The 23974-nt window shown below is 41.4% G+C and overlaps 1 protein-coding gene across 1 annotated transcript; it reads left to right on the plus strand.

Annotated features, from left to right (window-relative positions):
• The first annotated feature begins 417 nt into the window (after positions 1 to 417).
• ATP5F1A (ATP synthase F1 subunit alpha) lies at positions 418 to 18444 on the plus strand. Its single transcript, XM_060761209.2, has 12 exons — positions 418 to 592; positions 4688 to 4766; positions 4872 to 5041; positions 5440 to 5613; positions 5696 to 5862; positions 7318 to 7466; positions 8506 to 8657; positions 9513 to 9737; positions 11854 to 11961; positions 12562 to 12706; positions 16336 to 16486; positions 18115 to 18444. Exons 1-12 carry the CDS (start codon positions 533 to 535, stop codon positions 18194 to 18196), a joined length of 1662 nt encoding a protein of 553 aa, XP_060617192.2. The 5' UTR covers positions 418 to 532; the 3' UTR covers positions 18197 to 18444.
• Positions 18445 to 23974: the final 5530 nt, after the last annotated feature.

Below are 23974 nucleotides of genomic sequence, written 5' to 3' on the forward strand. Positions count from 1 at the left end.
CGAGTGGTTACAGTGACTGGGCTGCGAAGGGGGCGGAGCTTCCCCATTACGTCATTGCGTTGCCGAAAGGGGCGGGGCTTATGCGTCAGGCCCTCCTCTTTCAAAGTGAGGCCTCTCCTTAAGCGCTGAGTGGCCGTAACTTCGTTTAAAGGGGCGTGGTTACAGTGGCTGGACTGCGAAGGGGGCGTGGCTTCTACTACGTCATTACGTTTCCAAAAGCCGACGTGACTTCAGCGTCCGACCCACCCCTATCAAGGGCACGATTCTCTTCAAGCGCTGAGGGGGCATGGTTTCCCCCAAAAGGGGCGTGCTTACAAAGCGGCGTTTTCATTGGATAGGAGCTACACGGGAAGGGGGCGTGGCTTCCGCCTGCGCCGTTTTCATTGGTCAGGGGCTGCATGGGAAAGGGGCGTGGCTTTCTCGGCGGCCATTTTGTCCGCGGTCCCTTGCTGAGGCGGCGGAGGAAGAGGTTGCAGCAGTTCCCCGCGGGCACCCCTCCCGGCCTCGTCGTTTGCTCCTTCCAGGCCCAGCCATGCTCTCCGTGCGCGTCGCCGCCGCCCTCGCCCGCTCCCTGCCCCGGCAGGCCGCCTTGGTGAGTCGCAGCAATCGGGGAAAGGCAGGAAGGCCTGGGGAAGCGGGAGACGCGTACAGGCCGCATCGGCGCCGCCATCTTGGGGGTGACATTGACAGGCAGGCTGCTGCTGCTTCTTCGCCCTTTGTAGGCCCTTTGTAGGCCTCTTCTTCTGCCACACGCAGTCAGGCTTTGCCTTTGTGCGCCTGCAAGCCGACAGTGAGCCCCTTTTTGGAAAAAAATTGGGTAGATTGGAAACTGGTTTATTTAAAGTAAAGGTGAAGGTTTCCCCCGACATTAAGTCCAGTTGTGTCCGACTCTGGGGGTTGGTGTTCATCTCCACAAGAAGAAATGAAGTTTTGGACAGAGAATATGAAAAGAAGTGGCTCTGGGGGTGGGGGACCTAAGCTGAATGATAGAAATATAGACAATAGCGGAATATAGATACTAAAGGGAACAATATGTCTACTGTATTACAAATGTATCACAATTGTATTAAATCATTTATATAAGGGGTCCACAAACTTTTTAAACAGAGGGCCAGGTCACAGTCCCTCAAACTGTTGGATTATAATTTGCCGGATTATAATTTGAAAAAAAAAACATGAATGGATTCCTATGCACGCTGCACATATCTTATTTGTAGTGCAAAAAACACTTATACACAATGCAATAATTAAAATGAGGAACAATGTTAATAAATATAAACTTATTAGTATTTCAATGGGAAATGTGGGCCTGTTTTTGGCCGATGAGATAGGATTGTTGTTGTTCTTGTGTGCTTTTACGTAGTTTCAGACTTAGGTTGACCCTGAGCCGGGCCTTAGTTTGAGGACCCCTGATTTATATAATCAAATAAAATATTTTTTAAGGAAACAAGCATTGCATAAATAAACAAGTAAGTATAAAACTGATACAATGAAGGGAACATAAGCAGCTAAATGATTTTAGACCAATAGCTTAATTCCCACCAATAGCTCAATTACACCCATCTGACCTTTGTTTAACCTCCCTTTTGTAACGCCTAAGCTGATTATAACAAACAGAAAATTATAATCCAACAAACTGTGAAGTAATAAAGTGAAAAATGTGTGTTGTGAAGTAATGGATTAGAAACTAACCAACTGTAAGGCACATCTCAAGCCATTGTTTGGACATCCCTAATGTGAAGTGAATTTCAGCCTTGACGTCACACCTGGGGATGGGTGAAATATGTCAAGTAGTCCCATTAGTTCAAAGAATGAACTTGACTTGAATAAGCACAAAACAAAAGCAGACAATTTTTTCATCAAATATTTGTCATCCATAATGTGCAGCGTATTCGTATCTAACAAATGGCTGTAATTTGTGCAATTGTCATTGCATGCATACTGAGGATTATGACAGTAATATCATATTAACTCCTCCCTCCCCAAATAGGTTTTTGATGTGGCTTGCAACTAATTTTTAAAAATACTTATTTCATGTCAAAAGCATTGCATAAATAAATAAGTATAAACTGCTAAAATAAAGGTAGCAAAAATAGCTAAATGATTTTAGACCAAAAACCAGCAACAGCTACCCCCTTGTCTGTGGCTTTAAGCAGTTCTTCCTCTATGCATGAGGCAGGGCATTGTAGGCAAGCATACAGATATGGAGTTGTTTGTTCTGCTCCACAGTGGCACAAGGTGGAAGATTCTTTTAGGTCGGGCATGGACAAACCTCATCCCTCCAGGCGTTTTGGACTTCAACTCACACTATTTCTAAAAGCCGGTGCTTTGCTGAATGAACACCAGGCTATGTTTCAAGGGAGATCGTAAAAAGTTCCACTGAGTATTCCTTACCAACAAACTCAATGCCATTCATACAGTTGTCAATGTCAACAAGCGACTTGAAGACGCACACTCCATATCAACCTCCTATTTTATCAGATAAATTCAGGATAGGAATGGAAAACAAGAACTCCTATGTATCTCAGATTTTTGTTTTAGTGTGGTACTGATAGATGATAAGGGTAAGAATAATAATAACTGTTAGAAAAGGTGCAATGATTTCTTTTCTCATTGCATTGGATCAGTTGAATTGTATCTCAGTCAGAAGTGTAGCAGGGGCATATTTCACCAGGCTGCTTTGGTTAAGCTCTCCTGCTGGAACTTCTATTATGTGAATGACCATTTTTATTTTTATTCTGTGTCAGAGACTAGTATTCTTGTTTATGCCATTGACTTGCATTATTTCCTAGAATTTTGCTGTGGACCAGCAGGTCACTCCTTTGAGTAATACTGGTTTGCAGGATGCTGAGAACGTAGTGGAATAGATTAAAAGTGCTGCCACATTTTCCAGTATCCATGACCTTGAAAACTTCTGAGAAGGTGTCCCTGAATGCTCTTAGTGCTTCCTCACTTGTTTAGAAACCTGCAAATAGTTCCTTTCTGATACAACATTTTGATTTCATTTGGGATTGAAGGGAATCCCTTGCTATGCAGGCTTGATTTCTTTATTAATCCTACAGATCAAGTCCAGTATTTAATACAGTGGATTAGACTTGTGTTAGTAGTGGGTCTTTAGAGACTTGTGTAAAAATAGTGTGTAATGGGTTGTTGTAGGTTTTTTCAGACCTCACTACCTCTGAGGATGCTTGCCATAGATGCAGGCGAAACATCAGGAGAAAATGCCTCTAGAACATGGCCATATAGCCCAAAAAAACCTACAACAACCCAGTGATTCTGGCCATGAAAGCCTTTGACAATATTGTGTAATGCTAAGCAGTACATCAGTGGGGGTGTCTGTATTCACAACTGCCACATATTTGATGTTTCATGTAACATATACATTTTGTTACTTTATACAAAGGGTTTTTTGTCTTGTTTTTATTCATTACCAGTGAGATCCTACTTGATACAATATATCCAACATAATACAATATATCCAACAATATAGTCCTAATTAGATTGGTGCTATTATGAATAACTTTTCAATAACTTTAAAGCAGAGGTTCTTTTTATTGCAATTTTCCAGTAAGCGAAAGGGTATCAGAACTTTTACAAAACAACATTTAGACAAAGAACTGCATTGGATTCCACAAGCCTACAGTTACCTTGGCAAACAAACAAACAAAGGGGAATTACATTTTTACTCAGCACCCACTTTTACATAAACATCCATCCATCCTCATTTATACATCACCATTCTTCCACCATGAAGAATATCTTTTAGGCCAGACTGCTTCCTTGCAAATCGACTAACGCACAGTTCCAAAACTCCTAAAATGCAACGTTTTCCTAAGCACAAGTACCGTTTTCCCTATAGCAATATTTCTGCTGATGTTATAAATAATAGTCCTGTTTGAAATTTTATTGACATTGATGTTTGTTTTCAGGTATTGAACCATTGTGTTCTGAGCTTGACTAAAGTAAACAGAGATCATTTCCTTTATAGTTAATTTGGTTTCTTTTTTTTTTGTTATTTTAATATTTTTTATTTTTTTATCATGGTTGAATACATTTGTTATACATTTTTTGTTTTACAGCAGATACATATTATTCAATACAACCTACCATACTTAAACTTTTGGCATCTAGTGTTATTTTTCTGCTTATACATATTATCTATCCCTCACCGCTGTGCTCCCCTCCCCCCCTCCCAAGCCACAGCTTTTACATGTCTTCTGTCCAAAATTTCAATTCTTGTGGAGGTAACTTTCCTTTTTTTAATCCTTTTTCAATAAATTTTCTCCATACATTATCAAAATCACTTTGTTTCCACATACCTCTTTTAACTTTTAGTATACCTGTCAGCTTATTATTTATTGCCAATTTCCATACTTCCTTATACCACTCCTCTATTTGTATATTTCTCTTTTCCAGTTCCTTGCTATAAGCAGTCTTGCTCTTGTTAATAAATTTGTTATCACATCTTTATCCTCTTTTTTCAATTGTTTATTATTATATAATGATAATAAAGCTATACTAGGACTTCTTTCTATTTTAATGTTCATTATATCTTCTGTTTCTCTAAATACTGGTCATTCAGTGCTAAAATCAACTCCCATAAATGTAAATCTATACCAGAGAAATTGCTTTCACAAATGTAAGTGGGACATGCTGTTTAATATTAAACTCAATTTCTTCATGGTAGGTTTCCCGGAATGCTTTCGGTGCAACATTTGTTGCGACAAGGAACCTCCATGCCTCCAAAACAAGCCTACAAAAAACTGGTAGGTCATGACAAATACATGCAACCTAATTTTGGTAATAAAATACTGACCCTGCACTAGATCACAGGGAAAAAAATGAAATTATCTGTATTTAAATCCTGCCAGGCACTGCTGAAGTATCTTCTATTCTTGAGGAACGCATTCTTGGGGCTGACACCTCTGCTGAGCTAGAAGAAACTGGCCGCGTGCTTTCAATTGGTGATGGCATTGCCCGTGTCTATGGCCTGAGGAATGTTCAGGCAGAAGAAATGGTTGAGTTCTCTTCTGGGCTGAAGGTACATTCTCTTTCACTTGGTGCATTAATTGATTCTTATTGGAAAGCCTTTTCTCTCTTGTATGAGATGATGGGAAAGTATTGAGTCTTTGCTGTGTGAGCAATATCTGCTTTGGGGTGCTATTTGAGTAAGCTTGTCCAGTGTGAGCTTGAATTTTCCTTTTTTTACATTAGCCTTTTATCCTAATGTATATATTTAGTTAAATATTTTAATCACTAATGGATTATATTAGTTTTCAAATGTTCATTGTTTAAGTTGAAGGGACCAAAATTTTCAGAGAGGAATGCGCATGACTCATTCATTGTAGTTTTTTTGGTAACTTGTATGGACTATTTATGATAGCCATTGTCTAGAATGTCTGATGAATTGATTTTTAAAGCTTATTCTCATTTTTTTAGGGTATGTCCTTGAACTTGGAGCCCGACAATGTTGGTGTTGTCGTGTTTGGCAATGACAGATTGATTAAAGAAGGTGACATTGTGAAGAGGACAGGTGCTATTGTGGATGTGCCAGTTGGCGAAGAACTCTTGGGACGTGTTGTAGACGCACTGGGTAATGCTATTGATGGAAAGGTAAGGTGGAGATCATAGTAACCTTTTAGTATCCTGTGGTAAGCGATTATTTTGAAAATCACTTTTTCTTCTTGCCTTAAAGGGCCCAATTGCTTCCAAGACACGCAGAAGAGTTGGTCTGAAAGCCCCAGGGATCATTCCTAGAATCTCTGTACGCGAACCCATGCAAACCGGCATCAAGGCTGTAGACAGCTTGGTACCAATTGGCCGTGGCCAACGTGAATTGATCATTGGTGATAGGCAGACTGGGTAAGGAAGTGGTGCCACATGTTCAGACTATTTGTTTCCAACTGCTTTGTTTTCCCTCTTAGGAAAGTTTTATATGCAAGAGTGTGCTAAGTCGGAATTTCTGAGGACTTCATCTGAACCTTTCCAAACTTAGGGTTTTCAAAAAGTAGAACGTGAAGAGCCAGATACTACCATCCAGGCAAAATGATTTTTCAGTACTTCATTCTTAAAAGCCTCACTATATATACTGACTGTATATTCAGCAGTATTTGTTTTGCTAAATTAGTTCTGCAACTTGGTTTTTTTTCACCTCTGACAAGTTCTTCATCTTTACCAGCTAGATAGATTCAGTCTGCTCTTCCATGCTGCAAATGTGTCATAGTTCTTAAATTTGCAATGTTGAAGTGGTTGAGAATTTATTTTGGATGGGAACTCTCCAAACCGGGTTTCGAGGGGGTGGTTTTTAAGGCCTCGTGAATGAGGCCTTAGTTGGAGAGCTGCTGCCCATCCACCAGGCCAGCAGAACAGCTGACATGCAAGGGGAAGCCGCATCTTACATTAGATTATTTATTTATTTATCGCAGTGCAGATCTTCAAAATTGAGGTGCACATTACAGTCAATGGCACATTATATACAAGTAAATACGAGATTTTTTTAAGCTGTTGTGAGAAAGCATGAATAACCAATTTTGCCTCCCCAATTATAGAAATTTAGGGAAAATGGTTACCTTCAGATATTGTAGGCGCTAAAAAGATAAATACAATTAAAACATAAAACCAGAAACTATTAAAATAGAAGTCAATTTAATTTAAAACAAAGCAGTTTTAAAGCATTGCTAAGAGAAGTCCAAAATCCTACTGATAACAAGCCACATCTGTTAGTCGGCTTTCCAACTAAGGCCCCATTCACAAGGTCTTTGACATGCCTTTATTGCTGGCAGATCTATCCTGTCTTAGTAAGGAGTCCCAGAGCCTTGGTGCAGCCATGTTCTAGAGCAGGGGTCCTCAAACTAAGGCCCGGGGGCCGAGTATGGCCCTCCAAGGTCATTTACCCGGCCCTCGCTCAGGGTCAACCTAAGTCTGAAACGACTTGAAAGCACACAACAATAACAACAATCTTATCTCATCCAAAAGCAGGCCCACAACTCCCATTGAAATACTAATAAGTTTATATTTGATAAAATTGTTCTTCATTTTAATTATTGTATTGTTTTTAAGCATCTTTTGCACTACAAATAAGGTATGTGTTATGTGCATATGAATTCATTCAGGGTTTTTTTTTTAAATTATAATCCGTCCCTCCCAACAGCTTGAGGGAGTATGACCTGGCCCTCTGTTTAAAAAGTTTGAGGACCCCTGTTCCAGATCCTCTCAACGAGGCATCCCTGGATTTAACCAAAGCATAGTTAGAAAACTGTTAGCTATGGACAGTTGTAATATGACAATATTCTACCTACTTCTCTATTCTTTCTCCAGCAAAACATCAATTGCTATTGACACCATCATCAACCAAAAACGATTTAATGATGGAACTGATGAGAAGAAAAAGCTGTACTGTATTTACGTTGCTATCGGCCAGAAGAGATCCACTGTGGCCCAGCTCGTTAAGAGGCTTACTGATGCAGGTATTGGCATAATGTTCATGCAGCCCTTTCTATGTGGAGGAAATCTTTGTGGAAATGCACAGAAACAAAGCACATGTAACAGGCCTTCCTTCACCAAGAAAACACTATGAAATTTATTTATAGGCAACTTGAAGGGGCTTGTGCATGCCCCTGCACCTGTGTACTAGTTTCTAATAATGGTTTCTTGAGAGAACTGTCAGTGGCATTGGCAGCACAGCAAGGCAGGAACAGATCAATCACAGCCACCTAGGCTATAAAGTACTTTATTTTACAGCTATATACATTAGAAGCTACTTAACACTCAGCAAATCGTAAACTTGCTTCTTTACAGTCCGATTGTAACATCGAGAACTCTTCAACCGTTATCAGTACTAGTCCACACCTCCTGCATTCCAGAGTGATGTATGACAATGTGTCCATTTGTTCAACACACTTGATTTATGACCTCTCTAGGAATGCCGTTCCCTCCATGGTTCACTTAACCCTTTCCACATAGGAACACATTACACTCGGCACATAGCTACTACATTTTAAACATACATGCATACTTTGAAATCTACATTATAAATTGCAAACAGCTTCAACAAGAACTATCAAAATTGAGGTCAGCTCCAACTGCAACTCTTTATTGTTTCTTCAGGCACAGCCACTGATTAACCTTTTGCCAAGAAAGGCTGTTTTGAGGCCTTTAGTTATAAGGGACTCTATTCCAGTCAACTATGTCATGAATCAAATATATGATGTGACATCCATTTGAATAAATTAGAAAAAAAATAATTTTCCCTATTAGGCAAGTAAGGGAAATGAAGATCGAGTAATGTTGTATTGGGGTTTTCCTGTATTTTTCTGAGAATTCCATAAATGAGAAATCTATAGTAGAAGATATAAAAAATTATCTCTTAAACTCTTGTATTCTCAAGGAGAAACAGAAGTATTTAGGGATGATCTAACAATGACGGATGTTAGCTAAGCTGCTTCCATGTTCATGTTAAAGAAAACCCAACTTAAATACAATTTATGGTCAATGCTCTTTTTTCAGATGCCATGAAATACACCATTGTGGTCTCTGCCACAGCCTCAGATGCTGCCCCTCTTCAGTATTTGGCTCCTTATTCTGGCTGCTCTATGGGCGAATACTTCAGAGATAATGGAAAACACGCTTTGATTATCTATGACGACTTATCCAAGCAGGTTTGAACTTGTTGTTGGTATTGGGAGGGTGAGCCAAATTTACAGGTGTTTTTGCCCCCTTATTTATTTATCTTGTCATCAGCAACCAGACATTTTTAACAAAACAAACAAACAGGCAGAACACAGAATTTGCAAGCTTGGTAGTTGATTAAATGTCCTTTGACCAGTATCTGGCCACTTGGAGTGCCTCTGGTGTTGCCGCAAGGAGGTCCTCCATTGTGCATGTAGCAGGGCTCTGGGTGCATTGCAGTAGGTGGTCAGTGGTTTGCTCTTCTCCACACTCGCATGCCATGGATTCCACTTTGTGGCCCCATTTCTGAAGGTTGGCTCTGCATCTCGTGGTGCCAGGGCGCAGTCTGTTCAGCGCCTTCCAAGTTGCCCAGTCCTCTGTGTGCCCAGGGGGGAGTCTCTCATTTGGTATCAGCCACTGGTTGAGGTTCTGGGTTTGAGCCTGCCACTTTTGGACTCTCGCTTGCTGAGGTGTTCCAGACAGAGAGTGTCTCTGTAGATCTTAGAAAACTATTTCTTGATTTAAGTCATTGACGTGGTGGCTGATTCCCAAACAAGGGATGAGCTGGAGATGTCACTGCCTTGGTCCTTTCACTATTGGCTGGACTTCCCAGCGGATGTCAGGTGGTGCAATACTGGCTAGACAGTGTAATTTCTCCAGTGGTGTAGGGCGCAGGCATGTCTCATTAAGAGCCACATCCACTGTTTTAGCATGGTGAGATGTGTTCCACACTGGGCATGCATACTCAGCAGCAGAGTAGCATAGTGCAAGGGCAGATGTCTTCACTTTTGCCCCCTGCAGTCCATGTTGTAGCCGATATATGAGCCTTGTTCTTATTTCCACAGGCTGTTGCTTACCGCCAGATGTCTCTGCTGCTGCGCCGTCCCCCTGGGAGAGAGGCCTATCCAGGCGACGTCTTCTATCTGCACTCCCGTCTCCTAGAAAGAGCAGCCAAGATGAACGATGCCTTTGGAGGGGGCTCTCTCACCGCTCTTCCGGTCATTGAAACGCAGGCTGGAGATGTGTCTGCGTACATTCCCACTAATGTCATCTCCATCACAGATGGGCAGGTAGGACCCAGAGCATTTGAATCAGGCATGGACAAACTTAGGCCCTCCTCCAGGTGTTTTGGATGTCAACTCCCACAATTCCTTTATTCTCAAGTCAGTTTATTGTTCGTTGCAGTGTTCCACACCTCTTTGTATCAACCATCAATTTCGTAATCATAGAATCATAGAGTTAGAAGAGTTGGGCCATCCAGTCCAACCCCCTGCCAAGAAGCAGGAACATTGTATTCAAAGCACCCCCGACAGATGGCCATCCAGCCTGTGTTTAAAAGCTTCCAAAGAAGGAGCCTCCACCACACTCCAGGGCAGAGAGTTCCACTGCTGAATGGCTCTCACAGTCAGGAAGTTCTTCCTAGTGTTCAGATGGAATCTCATAATCTTCACACACACACACACACACACACACACTAGCTTGGGTCTCTGGCATTGCCCGGGTTGTTTGAAAAAGTCAATGTCTTAATTGTACCAAATGCATAAGGTTGTGGATGAACTACAACTCAAATCATTCCAGGTTAATCCCCTGAATCTCCATCCATACTTAAAGTTTGTGATGTTGGGCAAGTTTGCTCTGATTGCATCCTCAGTGGGATTCAGTGTGCTCTGGCTGTAGGGTAAACTACAACTCCCACTATGGTGAGTCAGTCCCCTCAAAACCCTTCAGTAGGTTGAGTTAGTCATTGGGGATCTGTGTGCTAAGTTTGGTCCAGATCCATCATCGGTGAAGGTCACAATTTCTCTAGTTGTGGGTGAACTACAACTCCCAGAAAGGATCCCCCAAACCCCTCCAGTAGTCAAATTTTGGCATATCAGGTATACGGGTCAAGTTAGGGTTTACAGTACTCTCTGGATGTAGGTGAACTACAACTCCCCCTAATCAAAGTGATTTTTTTTCTTGTTTCATTTTTTTTTCTTGTGTCATATAATCTCTCAATAGTGTGCAATTTGTTATTTTTTTATTTCCATCTGGGTATTTATTAGTTGCGTTAGTTTGTCCATATTCATTGTTCTTTTGTTGGTATTTCTTTTGTTGGTATTTCTGCACCATCGGGTGCAGGTGTTTCTAGCAGCCGTCACTAAATAGTCTTCCTATTCTAAAATTAAATATTCTAAATATTCTAAATATTCTATTCTTCCTATTCTAAAGTTAAATAGTCTTCCTATTCTAAAATTACTGGAAACAAATTCAAGAAAAAATCCAGAAGATACTAGACATAAAAGTATAGTTAAAACCGGGATATTTCCTCCTGGAAATCATAGATATAGAAATGGACAAAAACAATTTCTATATCTATGATTCCCAGTAGGAAATATTCTGGTTTTAACTGTACTTTTATGTCTAGTATCTTCTGGATATTTTTCCCTGAATTTGTTTCCAGTAATTTGTAGCTATTTTACAGGTAAAAAAAAAGTTCCTACATGATCTTCACATTTCTCAGTGGTGGCCCCCCGCCTGTGGAACTCACTCCCCGGGGAGATTAGAACAGCGCCCTCCCTTCTCTCATTCAGGAAACAGCTGAAAACTTGGATGTGGGACCAGGCTTTCGGAAACTCTGGCAGCTAAAAAGAAGGACCATAATGAAGGGCAAATATTGTAGGAACCTATTTCAACCTATTGGTCCTACGGAACGCGAAACACTGACCATGAGATTGTTTACTGTTGTGCTATGGTGCTATATATTGATGTTTTTAATCTGTTAATTATTTAATTACTGTTTTTATATCTGTATGTATTTGTATAAGGGCATCGAATTGTGCCTTCTTTGTAAGCCGCCCTGAGTCCCCCCTCGGGGGTGAGAAGGGCGGGGTATAAGTAGCAGAAATAAATAAATAAATAAATTTCCAACATTTATCTTGGACATTAGGGTAACATTTTGCTAATTTATGTGGTGCTATATACCATTGGTACAGTAAGCTGTTAGGAACTGTGGGAGTTGAAAACCAAAACTTTTAGTCCCCCACCCGCTCTGAGTCCCCCCAGGGGTAAGAAAGGTGGTATATAAATTCCTGAAATAAATAAATACACCTAGCCAGATTTGCATGAGATTTCATAAAGGGGTAAGTTTGTTTTTATTGGTTCCAATGGAACTCCTTGCAGTAACGCAAATCTAATTTCCTGCAGATCTTCTTGGAAACTGAGCTGTTCTACAAAGGTATCCGCCCAGCCATCAACGTTGGTCTGTCTGTATCTCGTGTAGGTTCTGCTGCCCAGACGAGGGCCATGAAACAGGTACGGATGAAACGATAAGCTAACTATTCACTTCATCTTTTGTGAAGTCATATCACTATCTCAAATGGTATTGCCAAGTTAGAAAAGCAAAACAGTTGGATGTCAACTTACACAATAAGAAATTCTAATCTTTTGAGCAACAAGACTGGCCTTATTTGCCAATATCAATTTTGCTAATCTCTTTCAAATTCAAGCAGATTTGAAAACCGCTACTGGTAACAATGATAAAAAGAATCCTATCTGGGTGACTTTTTTCTTGTTAGTCTCTGGCATCTCCTGTAAAGCTGGATAGAGCAGATGTCTGGATCTGTTTCTGTCGCTTGCCCTAAAGGTCTTTCCCTCCTGAGTTTGGCTACTTAGGGATGGGAGAGGGAGAAGTGGAAATAATGCAAGCGCTGATCTGATACTGAAAACATTCTTTGAGATGGCCATATGCTTGAAACATTGTAAGCACACACACCCCCCCCCCCCCTTTTCTTCATATAGAGGGTTAACAGCTCTGTGGCAACTCCTGTAATGAACAAAATGATGTTAATGTTCAGGACATAGTCTGAAACTGGCAATGCATAAAAAACAGTACATTATTTTATTGTTCTGTAGGTGGCTGGCACCATGAAGCTGGAATTGGCTCAATACCGTGAAGTGGCTGCTTTTGCCCAGTTTGGGTCAGATCTGGATGCTGCTACTCAACAATTGCTCAATCGCGGTGTTCGTTTGACTGAGCTACTGAAACAAGGACAGTATGGTAAGAATCCTTTTGTAGAACTACTGTATTAGCCTTTTGCAGCGCTGTACTCCTGTTTTTCCACTTTGTAACTGCCAATCATATAAATGACTCTGTGAATTATATATTATATATTATATTATATATTATACTAGCCATCCCCTGCCACACGTTGCTGTGGCCCACTGGTGGTCATGAGGGTACTGTGTGGGAGGTTTGGCCCAATTCTGTTGTTGGTGGGGTTCAGAATGCTCTTTTATTGTAGGTGAACTACAAATCCCAGTAACTACAACTCCCAAATGTCAAGATTCTATTTTCCCCAAACTCCACCAGTGTTCACATTTGGGCATATTGAGTATTCGTATAGAGTTTGGTCCTGATCCATCATTGTTTGAGTCCACAGTAATGTCTGGATTTAGGTGAACTACAACTCCAAAACCAAAGGACATTGCCCACCAAACCCTTCCAGTATTTTCTGTTGGTCATGGGAAAACTGCGTGCCAAGTTTGGTTCAATTCCATCGTTGGTGGAGTTCAGAATGCTCTTTGATTGTAGGTGAACTATAAATCCCAGCAACTACAACTCCCAAATGACAATATCATTTTTTTGAGTGAAGGACATACATTGGGTGGTTAGGTGTCTTGTGTCCAAATTAGGCATCAATTCGTCCAGTGGTTTTTGAGTTCTGTTAATCCCACAAACGTACATTACATTTTTATTTATATAGATAATATATAATATATAATATATGTAATGATATATATGTATTATATATATTATATTATATTATATTATATAGTATATTGGGACCTTCAGGATTTTGGAAGGACAGGTATAGCAAGATATAGCTGTCATTTTCTAATATTTAGAACAGGATTGTATCAAAAGGGATTGCTAGAAATCTTTTCTGACTTAGCAGTTCCAGTCCTTTCTGTGTAGCCCTGTTTGTTGCCTTTTTTCTTCAGGGGTTTGTAGTACTTACTTAAGCGATCCCTCGTAGCTCGAGGATTATTGACTTCCAGGTGTGGTGTCTTGGCGGTGGGTCCATAGGTGGCTGTGGAGCCCTATTCTTGATCCGCAAGTTCTCCCACAGTGAGGACATCGGTTTCCAGATGTAAGGCAGTCCCAGTCTGGGTTGGCTTGACATGCCTACCTCCTGACACGTTTCTCCCTTTCACCCTCCATTCATGCCTCTTCGAATTCCGCAGCACTGCTGGTCACAACTGACCTCCAGTTAGACTTCCCAGTTCTCGGTGTCTATGCCACAGTTTTTGAGGTTGGCTTTAAGCCCATCTTTAAATCTCGTTTCCTGTCCAGCAACATTCTGTTTCCCATTCTTGAGTCCAGAGTATAGTAACTGCTTTGGGAGATGGTGATTGGGCATTCGGACATTGTGACCAGTCCAGCAGAGTTGAGGGTGGAGGAGTATCGCTTCAGTGCTGGTGATCTTTGCTTCTTCCAGCACACTGACATTTGTCCGCCTGTCTTCGCAAGAGATTTGCAGGATTTTTTTGGAGGCGGTGCTGATGGAATTGTTCCAGGAAGTTGCGTATGACGTCTGTAGACAGTCCATATTTCACAGGCATATAGCAGGGTTGGGAGGCCAGTGGCTTTATAAACAAGCACCTTGGTATCCCTACGGATGTTGACTGTTAAAGCTGGGCTCATTACCACTCTTGCTGATATTTAGCAGAATTCATGCTTTGGGGAACTAGATTCTTCATGCTGGTTTTATGAAACAGTATTTTCCAGACTGCAAAAGTGGTCTGTTTGAGAGAGACGGACAGACAGACAGACACATAGCTTTCATATTTGCTCATCCAGCCCTCTTCAAATAGCATCCAATGCTCTTGGTCTGGCTTCCCAGAGGTAGCACAACCCTGACTCGAGTTTTTAACAACCTGTGATTTAGATGTGTGAAAGTTAAAGCTTAGATTCTTATTCAAATGGTATGCTCTCTTTCAAGGCTTTGGTAAACTCCTTATTAGTGAAGCTGTATGCAAATGAAAACCCAGCCTTCAAACTGAGCAAGAGTTCTAGTCAGCTTCAGTTTCAATCTGTAATACCCCAAGGAATAAAATAAAAATAACATTTTTAAAAACTAAAGCATGATCAAAGCATCAGCAAGGACCACATCTCCTCTCTTTATTAATAACTCACCAAAACAACGTCCAGAAGGCAACCATCTGCCCCTCTGCACAGTTTTAACCCCCCTTTATTCTTTTCTGGCCTGTCTGCAGCCAGAGGAACTTTTTAATAAGAATGGTTGTTTGGTTTTCCCCTGACATTAAGTCCAGTCTTGTCTGACTCTGGGGGTTGGTGTTCATCTCCATTTCTAAGCCAAAGAGCCGGCGTTGTCCGTAGACACCTCCAAGGTCATGTGGCCAGCATGACTGCATGGAGCGCTGTTACCTTCCTGCCGGAGCAGTATCTATTGATCTACTCACATTTGCATGTTTTCGAACTGCTAGGTTGGCAGAAGCTGGGGTTAACAGCAGGAGCTCACCCCACTCCCCAGATTCAAGCCTGTGATCTTTCGGTCAACAAGTTCAGCAGCTCAGCAGTTTAACCCACTGCACCACTGGGGGCTCCCCTTTAATAACAGAAGTGTATTATTTTTTATGTTTTTTTAGAAATCCCTCATGGAAAGGATCAGCAGTGTTAGATAAAGCAATACGCATAACTTCTGTGCAGCCCAGTCTGTCCAGAGTGTGCATGGAAGTGTTCCCTCTCCATATATAACATACCATGTTCTCTCCAACAGGCAGTGTGATAAATGTTATTGTTGTATTGAGCATCTGGGAAACCAATACAACAATAACATTACTTTATCACATTGCTTGTTTGTATTGGACATTTGGGAAACTGGAGCCCCCGGTGGCGCAGTGGGTTAAAACCTTGTGCCAGTAGGACTGAAGGTCGCAGCTTCGAATCCGGGGAGAGTGCGGATGAGCTCCCTCTAACAGCTCCAGCTCCTCATGCGGGGGCATGAGAGAAGCCTTCCACGAGGATGGTAAAAACATAAACAGAGGCTGGATGGCCATCTGTCAGGGGTGATTTGAATGCAATACTCCTGATTCTTGGCAGGGGGTTGGACTGGATGGCCCATGAGGTCTCTTCCAACTCTTTGATTCTGTGATTCTATGATCTGGGCATCCCCTGGGCAATGTCCTTGCAGACTGCCAATTCTCTCATACCAGAAGCGACTGGAGTTTCTCAAGTTGCTCCTGACATGACAAAAAAATATAATCTGGGAAACCATGGTTTGAATTGCTGCTCAGCCATTGAAACCAACTCACTGCTCTTGGGGACGGTTCATTGACTTTTGCGGAAGGCACATTCCTCTGAATAAATTTAATCAAGAAAGGATTGCCAAAACTCAGAAATTATTTGAATTCAAACAACAAAAAGGGTTGTTCAGGGATGGCGCTTTCTATCTGGGAATCCTGTCCAACCTTTTAAGATTTCTGTAGGTTCCTGAGCAGAGAAATGTGCCTCTTGAATGGATTGTTTTAATCCTCATGAGTTTGAAAAATGAAGGCAATATGCTCCCCTCAGTCAGGTTCTGTTTCCTCAACTGTGGTGAGAAATGAGGAAGTCAGTGGACAAATGCTCTGACATAGACCCACCTTTTTCTTTTCCCTGCTAAGTTCCTATGGCAATTGAGGAGCAAGTGGCCGTCATCTATGCTGGAGTCAGAGGCCACTTGGACAAGCTGGAGCCCAGCAAGATCACCAGGTTTGAGAGAGCTTTCCTGGCTCACGTTCTGAGCCAACACCAGGCCCTCCTTGCCACAATCAGGTACGTATATATCGCTTCGCAGGGGGATAGGATACAAATTAGACTTCCAAACTGGCAGTGAATCAGTCATTCATCTTCTTAGGGACTGAGAGACTTTTTTTTTTTTTACCTTTTTCTTCTTTTATTTGATACATCCTAACAATCAACAAAATTTTGCCATACAGGACTTATTTCAATATACATTATTCCAAAAATAAATATTCCTTAAATGACATTTTATACATTCCTTAGTTATACATCGCCCAACAAACCCCCCTCCCCCCCCATTCCCCCCACCCCCCCCTGGAACAGCAATTCTAAATCATGTCATTGCATCAATTTAACCATGTGGAAAGCCTGGTTCATAACGCTGTATCTGTTGTCTCCATCTATTTTGTCAATTAACACAGGCCATTTCCTAAACCAGTCTTGTTCTATTTGTCTATTTATATACTTGTTTTTCCTTTGATTGATAAAATCATTAATTATATATTCTGATAGATAGGCCCACCAGGTTTCCAAATCCCATTTTGTATCATCTCTCCATCCCCGGACTATCATGGCCTGTATTGCGGCTGTCATATATTTTAGGATTTCTGTCCAGTTATTGTTATCTTCCTTTACCTTTATGGTGAGGGACATGAACCTGGCTTTGTCTCACATTAATTCTTTCCCTATTATGTCTTCCATTACCGTCCTTATTTTACCATAATAGTTCTGAATTTTGATACAATCCCACCACATGTGGGAGAATGAACCAATCCCCTCACACTTGTGCCAGCATTTGTTTGAGATATTTCCCATAATGTGTGCTAATTGAGATATTTCTCATAATGTGTGCTAAACGATTTGGGACCGCCTACCTGCACGACCGCATTTCTGTCTATGAACCCACGTGACCTCTTCGATCTTCCAGAGAGGCCCTTCTCTCGCTCCCGCCTTCATCGCAAGCACGACTTGTGGGGACGAGAGAAAGAGCCTTCTCTGAGGTGGCCCCTCGGCTCTGGAATTTCCTCCCCAGAGATATTAGGCAAGCCCCCGCCCTGGAAATCTTTAGGAGGAGCCTGAAAACTTGGCTGTTCCAATGTGCCTTCAATGACTGAATGTATGATAATCCCTGACCAAACTCTGCATAAAATGTCCTCAGAAGCACTTTATTCTTTGGTTTGTGCAAATTCTTTGGTTTATCCCCCGGATCCCATTCCTGATATTTTACACTGCCCTGTGGTTTAATGTTTTGATTTTATATTGTTGTGCTGCATATTTACATTTGGTATTTTTGTATTTTATGTTATTTTATTTTTTTATTTTCTGTTGTGTTTTTGTGTGATATTGTGTTTCTGTATTGATGGGCGTAGCCTCATGTAAGCTGCCCCTAGTCCCCTTTGGGGAGATGGTGGCGGGGTATAAATAAAGGTATTATTATTATTAATAATAATGATAATAATAATAATAATAATAATCTAGTTGAAGAGCTATTACAAGAGCTTCCGTATGTTTGAATGCATTGTTAGAATACTGTAGTATGCTTTATTAAATTGCTATGGGAGCGAAAGAACTTTCTGGATGTGTTTTGATGTGAAGCATATGGCTTGGAAAGAACAAGCAAATGTCAGCTTGAATTTCGTTTTGGTTTTGCCTTGTGACAGGACCGAGGGGAAGATCTCTGAACAAACAGAAGCCAAGCTGAAGGAAATAGTCACAAGTTTCCTATCCACATTTGAAGCATAAGCAAGCGATTAACAGTCCTACCGTCGTCCCAGGCTATTTTTGTCACCGAGTAGTGGCAGTGCTCTGGCTCCATTTTTTCCCCCCAGAGACATACAAGGTCTGTGTGAGTTGAAAGTATGGCCTTCGCTGAGAATTAAAGGCTCCATTTCAAGAAGTCGTGTGGACACAATCCAGGCTGTGAAGGAGATCTGCTGACAGCCTATATCAGTGTGTACAGAAGTACGTGGTGAATAAAATCTTACAAACAATATGAATCTGCTAATGAGTTTTTAATGGAGTGCGTAAGAATTTGTCTGACTTAACGCATTGCATAAAAATTTGTCTGACTTGCTTTCATGTGCATTATCAACTTAAGAGCAAACATTCCTCTGGAATACATTCACAGGTTTCTCATTCAACCTTGGAGTTTAAATTTTTGGGAAGAGTCCAAACAATGGTTAGTAGGCTTCGTTGCATAATCCATTGCTAAAGCCACTCAAGTCTATTTAAAACACTCCAAAATTAGGACAGTAAATAAAGAGAAACACTCTGAAAACAGGAGAATTCCAGACAGGAAAAAATCAGGGCCAGCTAACACCTCCCAACAAAGGATTCCCCCAGACAGGCAGCAGACAGGCTTTGAAGCTGCAAGGCCATTCAATGCTAATCAGAGTGGCCAATTGCAACATTCACACTTGCTTCAAACAGAATTACTTCTTCTATCCAGGACCTTCCACAGATACATAAACAACTTGCCTAATTTCCAATATACTTCACAACCTCTGCCATAAATGTGGGCAAAACATCAGAAGAGAATGCTTCCGGTACATGGCCACAGCCCAGAAAACTCAGCAACCCAGTCCAAACAGTGGTTAGCAGGCTTCATTGCATAATCCATTGCTAAAACCACTCACTCAAGTCTACTTTTTAAAAAACCCTCCAAAATTAGGACAGTAAATAAAGAACAACACTCTGAAAAGAGAGGAATTCCAGACAGGAAACAATCAGGGCCAGCTAAGACCTCCCAACAAAGGATTCCCCCAGGTAGGAAGCAGCCAGGCTTTGAAGCTGCAAGGCCATTCAATGCTAATCAATGTGGCCAATTGCAATATTCACACTTGCCTCAAACAAACTTAATTCTCCCACCCTGGACCTTCCATAGATTATATAAACCACTGGCCTAGTTTCCAACATACCTCACAACCTCTGAGGATGTCTGCCATAGATGTGGGTGAAACGTCAGGAGATAATGCTTCTGGAATATGGCCAGATAGCCCACAGAACTCACAGCAACCCAGTCCAAACAGTGGTTAGCAGACTTCCATTGCTAAAGCCCCTCACTCAAGTTGATTAAATTGGGAAGGAGAAGTGCAGTGTTTGTAACTTGGTCTTGGTCAAATTGAGTAACTGCAATCCCAAGGGTGTTGTTGACCAAAATAGTCATTTCAAAATTGCTTGCCCTCTTCTGTTAATTAATCTTATGTGCCTGCAGAACAAGTGGTACTGGCTTGACAGAAGGACTGTTTGCTGTCTTGAAAAAGTGTTGTTAAAAGGTAGCCAGTATCAAACTCATTACCAAGCAACTGCCCTCTATGCATGTAACGCACCCTATTATGCACAAAACCGCAACAGAAGCAGTGCGTCCTGTCCCTCCGTCTCAATTCAGCTTTAGAGATGGGAAAATTGCAATATGCTTTTTAAAGAAATGATATATTTGTACATCATTTCAGTATTTTCTGAAGAGGTTTCATTTATGTTGCCTCTATTAGAGACAAGCCTCTGGGTTTATTTACAAAACATGGCATATTCATCACCCCTTAAAACTGGAACCACTACTAATCCACATTGTGCAATCATATTTAAGAATATAGAGAACGAGTTTTCATGAGTTACGTTAGATCAAAGACTGATTCTAAAATAACATTAGGTGCAGTCTCAATTTAACATTATGATGGAACTGTTATGTTACAACACTACCCCAAGAACATAACAAATGGCTGCTCACACAAATATGTATTTCACTCACATGCTTGCAAGAGTCTGCCTACATTTGCACTTAATTTTTTATCAAGTTACTAGGGCCTTGCTTCATGGAAGTTGCAGGAGCGGTACTGAATGAACACATTATTTTGGATGAAAGATGTGATATTCAGTAGGCAAAACAGATTACTACTCAGAAACCCCAGAATGAAGACACTGGGTTGGAAGCATGGAATTCAACATTTGGAGGTCACAAATCACTTTCGTTTCCTATGCTAGGGGGAAAAATTGCATATAGTTGACACTTCTTGAAAAGTATGCTTCTCATATCCTGACAGGTAAATTACATCCCCATTTTCAAGATGATTAGGCATGCCACAATTGACAGCTGCAAAACCAAAGAAGAAAAGATGGGGGTTAAAGTAACACCCTCAGGCTGTCACCTATTTAGCCTGTATTCAGCTAGGGCTGAACAAAGAGCTTCAATTCCTTATTCCAATCCATCATTCCATCCCTTTCTGGGACTAAGTCTAGAACAACTGCCTTTCACCCCATCCCGCACCACCATATCAAGTCATAAGGATGATGCATGTGCATGTATTATTGACCCCCAATATTGTGGGTCTTCAGATTGAATTATTAACAAATTGGATTAAAATGTCCTCTCTGGGAATTTCTAGATTAGTGTTTCTCAACCTGGGGGTCAAGATCTCTTGGGTCACAAGGGGGGGGGGTGTCAGAAGGGTTGCCAGAGACCATCAAAAACACATATGTTTGATAGTTTTAGGAACACAGTGCTCTCCAGAGATAGGTGAACTACATCTCCCCTAAATCACTGTCAATTCCTCCCAGATCCCTGCGGTATTTTCTGTTGGTTGTGGGGGTTCTGTGTAGGAAGTTTGATCCAATTCTATCATTGGTGGGGTTTAAGGGGCTCTTTGATTGTAGGTGAACTATAAATCCCAGCAGCTACAACTCTCAATGTGAAGGTCTACTTTCCCCAAACTACACAATTGGGCATATTGAGTATTCATGCCAAGTTTGGTCCAGATCCGTTGTTGCATCCACAGTGCTCTCTGTATGTAGGTGAACTACAACTCCAAACTTTGCCATCCTGACTCTCACTCCCAGGAGAACCATAGCAATGTATTCCTTGAACCCAGAGCCCTTCAGAATTCAGTTAGAAGAGTATCTGGATTGTGGGCATACCTGCACATTGTAGTGGTGATCTAAACATTTCTGTTTGTGACAAAAGAGCAATTGGATGGGATGCTGGGAGCAGGCTCAAATGACCAAAAACACTGCTTAATGGGCACTAAGTTGAAGACATAAAGAAATTTACTATGAGAGAATCTAGGGCTGGAGGAAGAAGTGGGAAGAGATGGACCAAGAGAGAGACAGAGACACAAAGAGAGTACTTCAAAATGAAAGAAGCCAGATTGCTTCCAAATCTTATGCCCTATTCGATTTCAAAACCTTGGTTATTATCCTGCTACTCCATGTGGGTTTCTCTGTTACCTGAAGAATAATTCTTATCTTGTGTCTTCCAGCTGGTTTATCTGGTTCCCTCTTTGCTTCATCCTGAGCACCCACATAAAGCCTTCCATGTGCTGACTTTTTGCACAAATGTGTTCACTGGGTGAAAGTGATCAGTTGCAAGGGAGAGTGAGTTCCGTTATCCCTTTTGAACTGGGTCCAGCCTTTGGTGAATCAAGTCAGAGAAGACCGCTTGAGTGTGAGGAACCACCAGGTCTATGTTTTATTTAGATCAGTTTGATCCAATGATTATATGTTCTTTTCTCGCATCCGTTTTGTTGTCATATAGGGCCACAATTCACGCAACACTGGGTTTTCTCCTCCAACTAAACATCTGGACATTTTGGGCCACGTGTAAGAAATGCTCAAGAGCACTAACATTTCTGGCCCTACAACCTAAATAAACAGTGGAAGAAATAAACCACATAAGATACATCTCTTGCAGAAGGGTATTTGAGGGGTGGGCAGGGGAGGTATTGCTTTGACCTGTGGTGATCACTGATGAGCTTGCTGCAGTTCAGAGGTATTACAATTAACCCAAACTGTCCTTAATAGGCTGATTTAGTCTGCAGTTTATGCTTGGACCTTTGAACCATGCAAACAACCCTGCTTCTCTGCTCAGGGAAAGCTGAAAAGGTGCCACTGCAGCCTTTCCATCCTAGGGCTCTACTGTAAGGAATCTTATGCCCACAAAACAAAGCAAGGGATACTCACTGCCACACAATAACCAGTAAATCCAGCCAATCTTTCTTCATTGGAAAAGTCAGACTGAAAGATGACAGTCAAGTTATTGTAGGGGACATCAAATTCCTTCAGGAAATAAGAGCCAGGATTTTGTCTTGTCTTCCAACCACAAAGCTGGCCCTCAAAGTTGGCTACCAAACATGACCTGAAAGTGACAGATACATACCTTGGTCTCAACAATTGAAATGTTTGTTGTTGTTTATTTGTTCAGTCACTTCCGACTCTTCGTGACCTCATGGACCTGCCCATGCCAGAGATTCCTGTCTGCCATCTCCACCCCCAGCTCCTTCAAGGTCAAGCCAGTCAATTCAAGGATACCATCCACGCATCTTACCCTTGGTCGGCCCCTCTTCCTTTTTCCTTCCATTTTCCCAAGCATCAGGCATGTAGCCGGGGGGGGGGGGGCTTCAGCCCCCCCCCCCCAAATTCTCATGGTGGTCTGCGAGAAGGCCTTACTGGTGCATTATTTGAACTGTTACGTTTATTCATATCATGATCTGATCACCATGCTCAATATATCCCATATGCATGGGGGTATAGGGGTAATGATACAAAAGGTTTGCTAGGGTAGACCCTCTTTCACTCAGACTCAGCTCCCCCCCCCCCCCCCCCGAATCAAAATCCTGGCTATGGGCCTGCCAAGCATAATTGTTTTCTCTAAGCTTTCCTGTCTTCTCATGATGTGGCCAAAGGACTTCATCTTTGCCTCTACTATCCTTCCCTCCAGTGAGCAGTCAGGCTTTATTTCCTGAAGTATGGACTGGTTGGATCTTCTTGCGGTCCAAGGCACTCTCAGAACTTTCCTCACACACCACAGTTCAAAAGCATCTATCTTTCTTTGTTCAACCTTCCTTATGGTCCAGCTCTTGAATCCATAGGTTACTATGGAGAATACCATTGCTTTAACAATGTGAATCTTCGTTGTCAGTATGATGTCTCTACTCCTCACTATTTTATCAAGATTGGTCATTGTGTTCCTCCCACGAAGTAAACATCTTCTGGTTTCCTGGCTGCAGCCTGCGTCTGTAGTAATCTTTGCACCTGGAAATGCAAAGTCTGTCTCTGCCTCCATGTTTTCTCCATCTATTTGCCAGTTATCGATCAGTCCAGTTGCCAGAATCTTGGGGGGGGGGGGGGGGTATCTTTAACTGCAACCCAGCTTTTCCACTTTCATCTTTCACCTTTGAAATTGAAATGTATTATCGTTGATTGTTAGAATTCCAGAATAATAAAGTCATTAAGAGTTTTTTTCAAGTCATTCAAAGATCTTGTAGATTCTGAAATATGATGGGAAAAAAATACCTGGAATGAACTTTTAATGACTATCTAAAATTCCAGTAGCACCTTGTCCTGAGATATACTTCTCCCATTTGTTTCACTAGTTTATTAGCACATCTGAAAGCAATAGCCACAGCACAAAATGACTATAACACAGATTTCCTGTGTTGTCTGTATACTGTCAGAATGTAAGATTATGTAAGTTACAGTATTTTTAAAAACTCAAATTCTTTTTTTCTTTTTTTAAAAAATCTTAAAATA

This window comes from Anolis sagrei, chromosome 2 (genome assembly GCF_037176765.1).
Source record: "Anolis sagrei isolate rAnoSag1 chromosome 2, rAnoSag1.mat, whole genome shotgun sequence".
NCBI lineage: Eukaryota > Metazoa > Chordata > Lepidosauria > Squamata > Dactyloidae > Anolis > Anolis sagrei.

Excerpts from the sequence above, each read along its gene's own strand:
- ATP5F1A (XM_060761209.2), top strand. The coding sequence starts at position 533 with ATGCTCTCCGTGCGCGTCGCCGCCGCCCTCGCCCGCTCCCTGCCCCGG. Across the intron at positions 593-4,687 it reads TGCCCCGGCAGGCCGCCTTG|GTTTCCCGGAATGCTTTCGG; the intron begins GTGAGTCGCAGC and ends TCTTCATGGTAG. Across the intron at positions 12,707-16,335 it reads ACTGAAACAAGGACAGTATG|TTCCTATGGCAATTGAGGAG; the intron begins GTAAGAATCCTT and ends TTCCCTGCTAAG.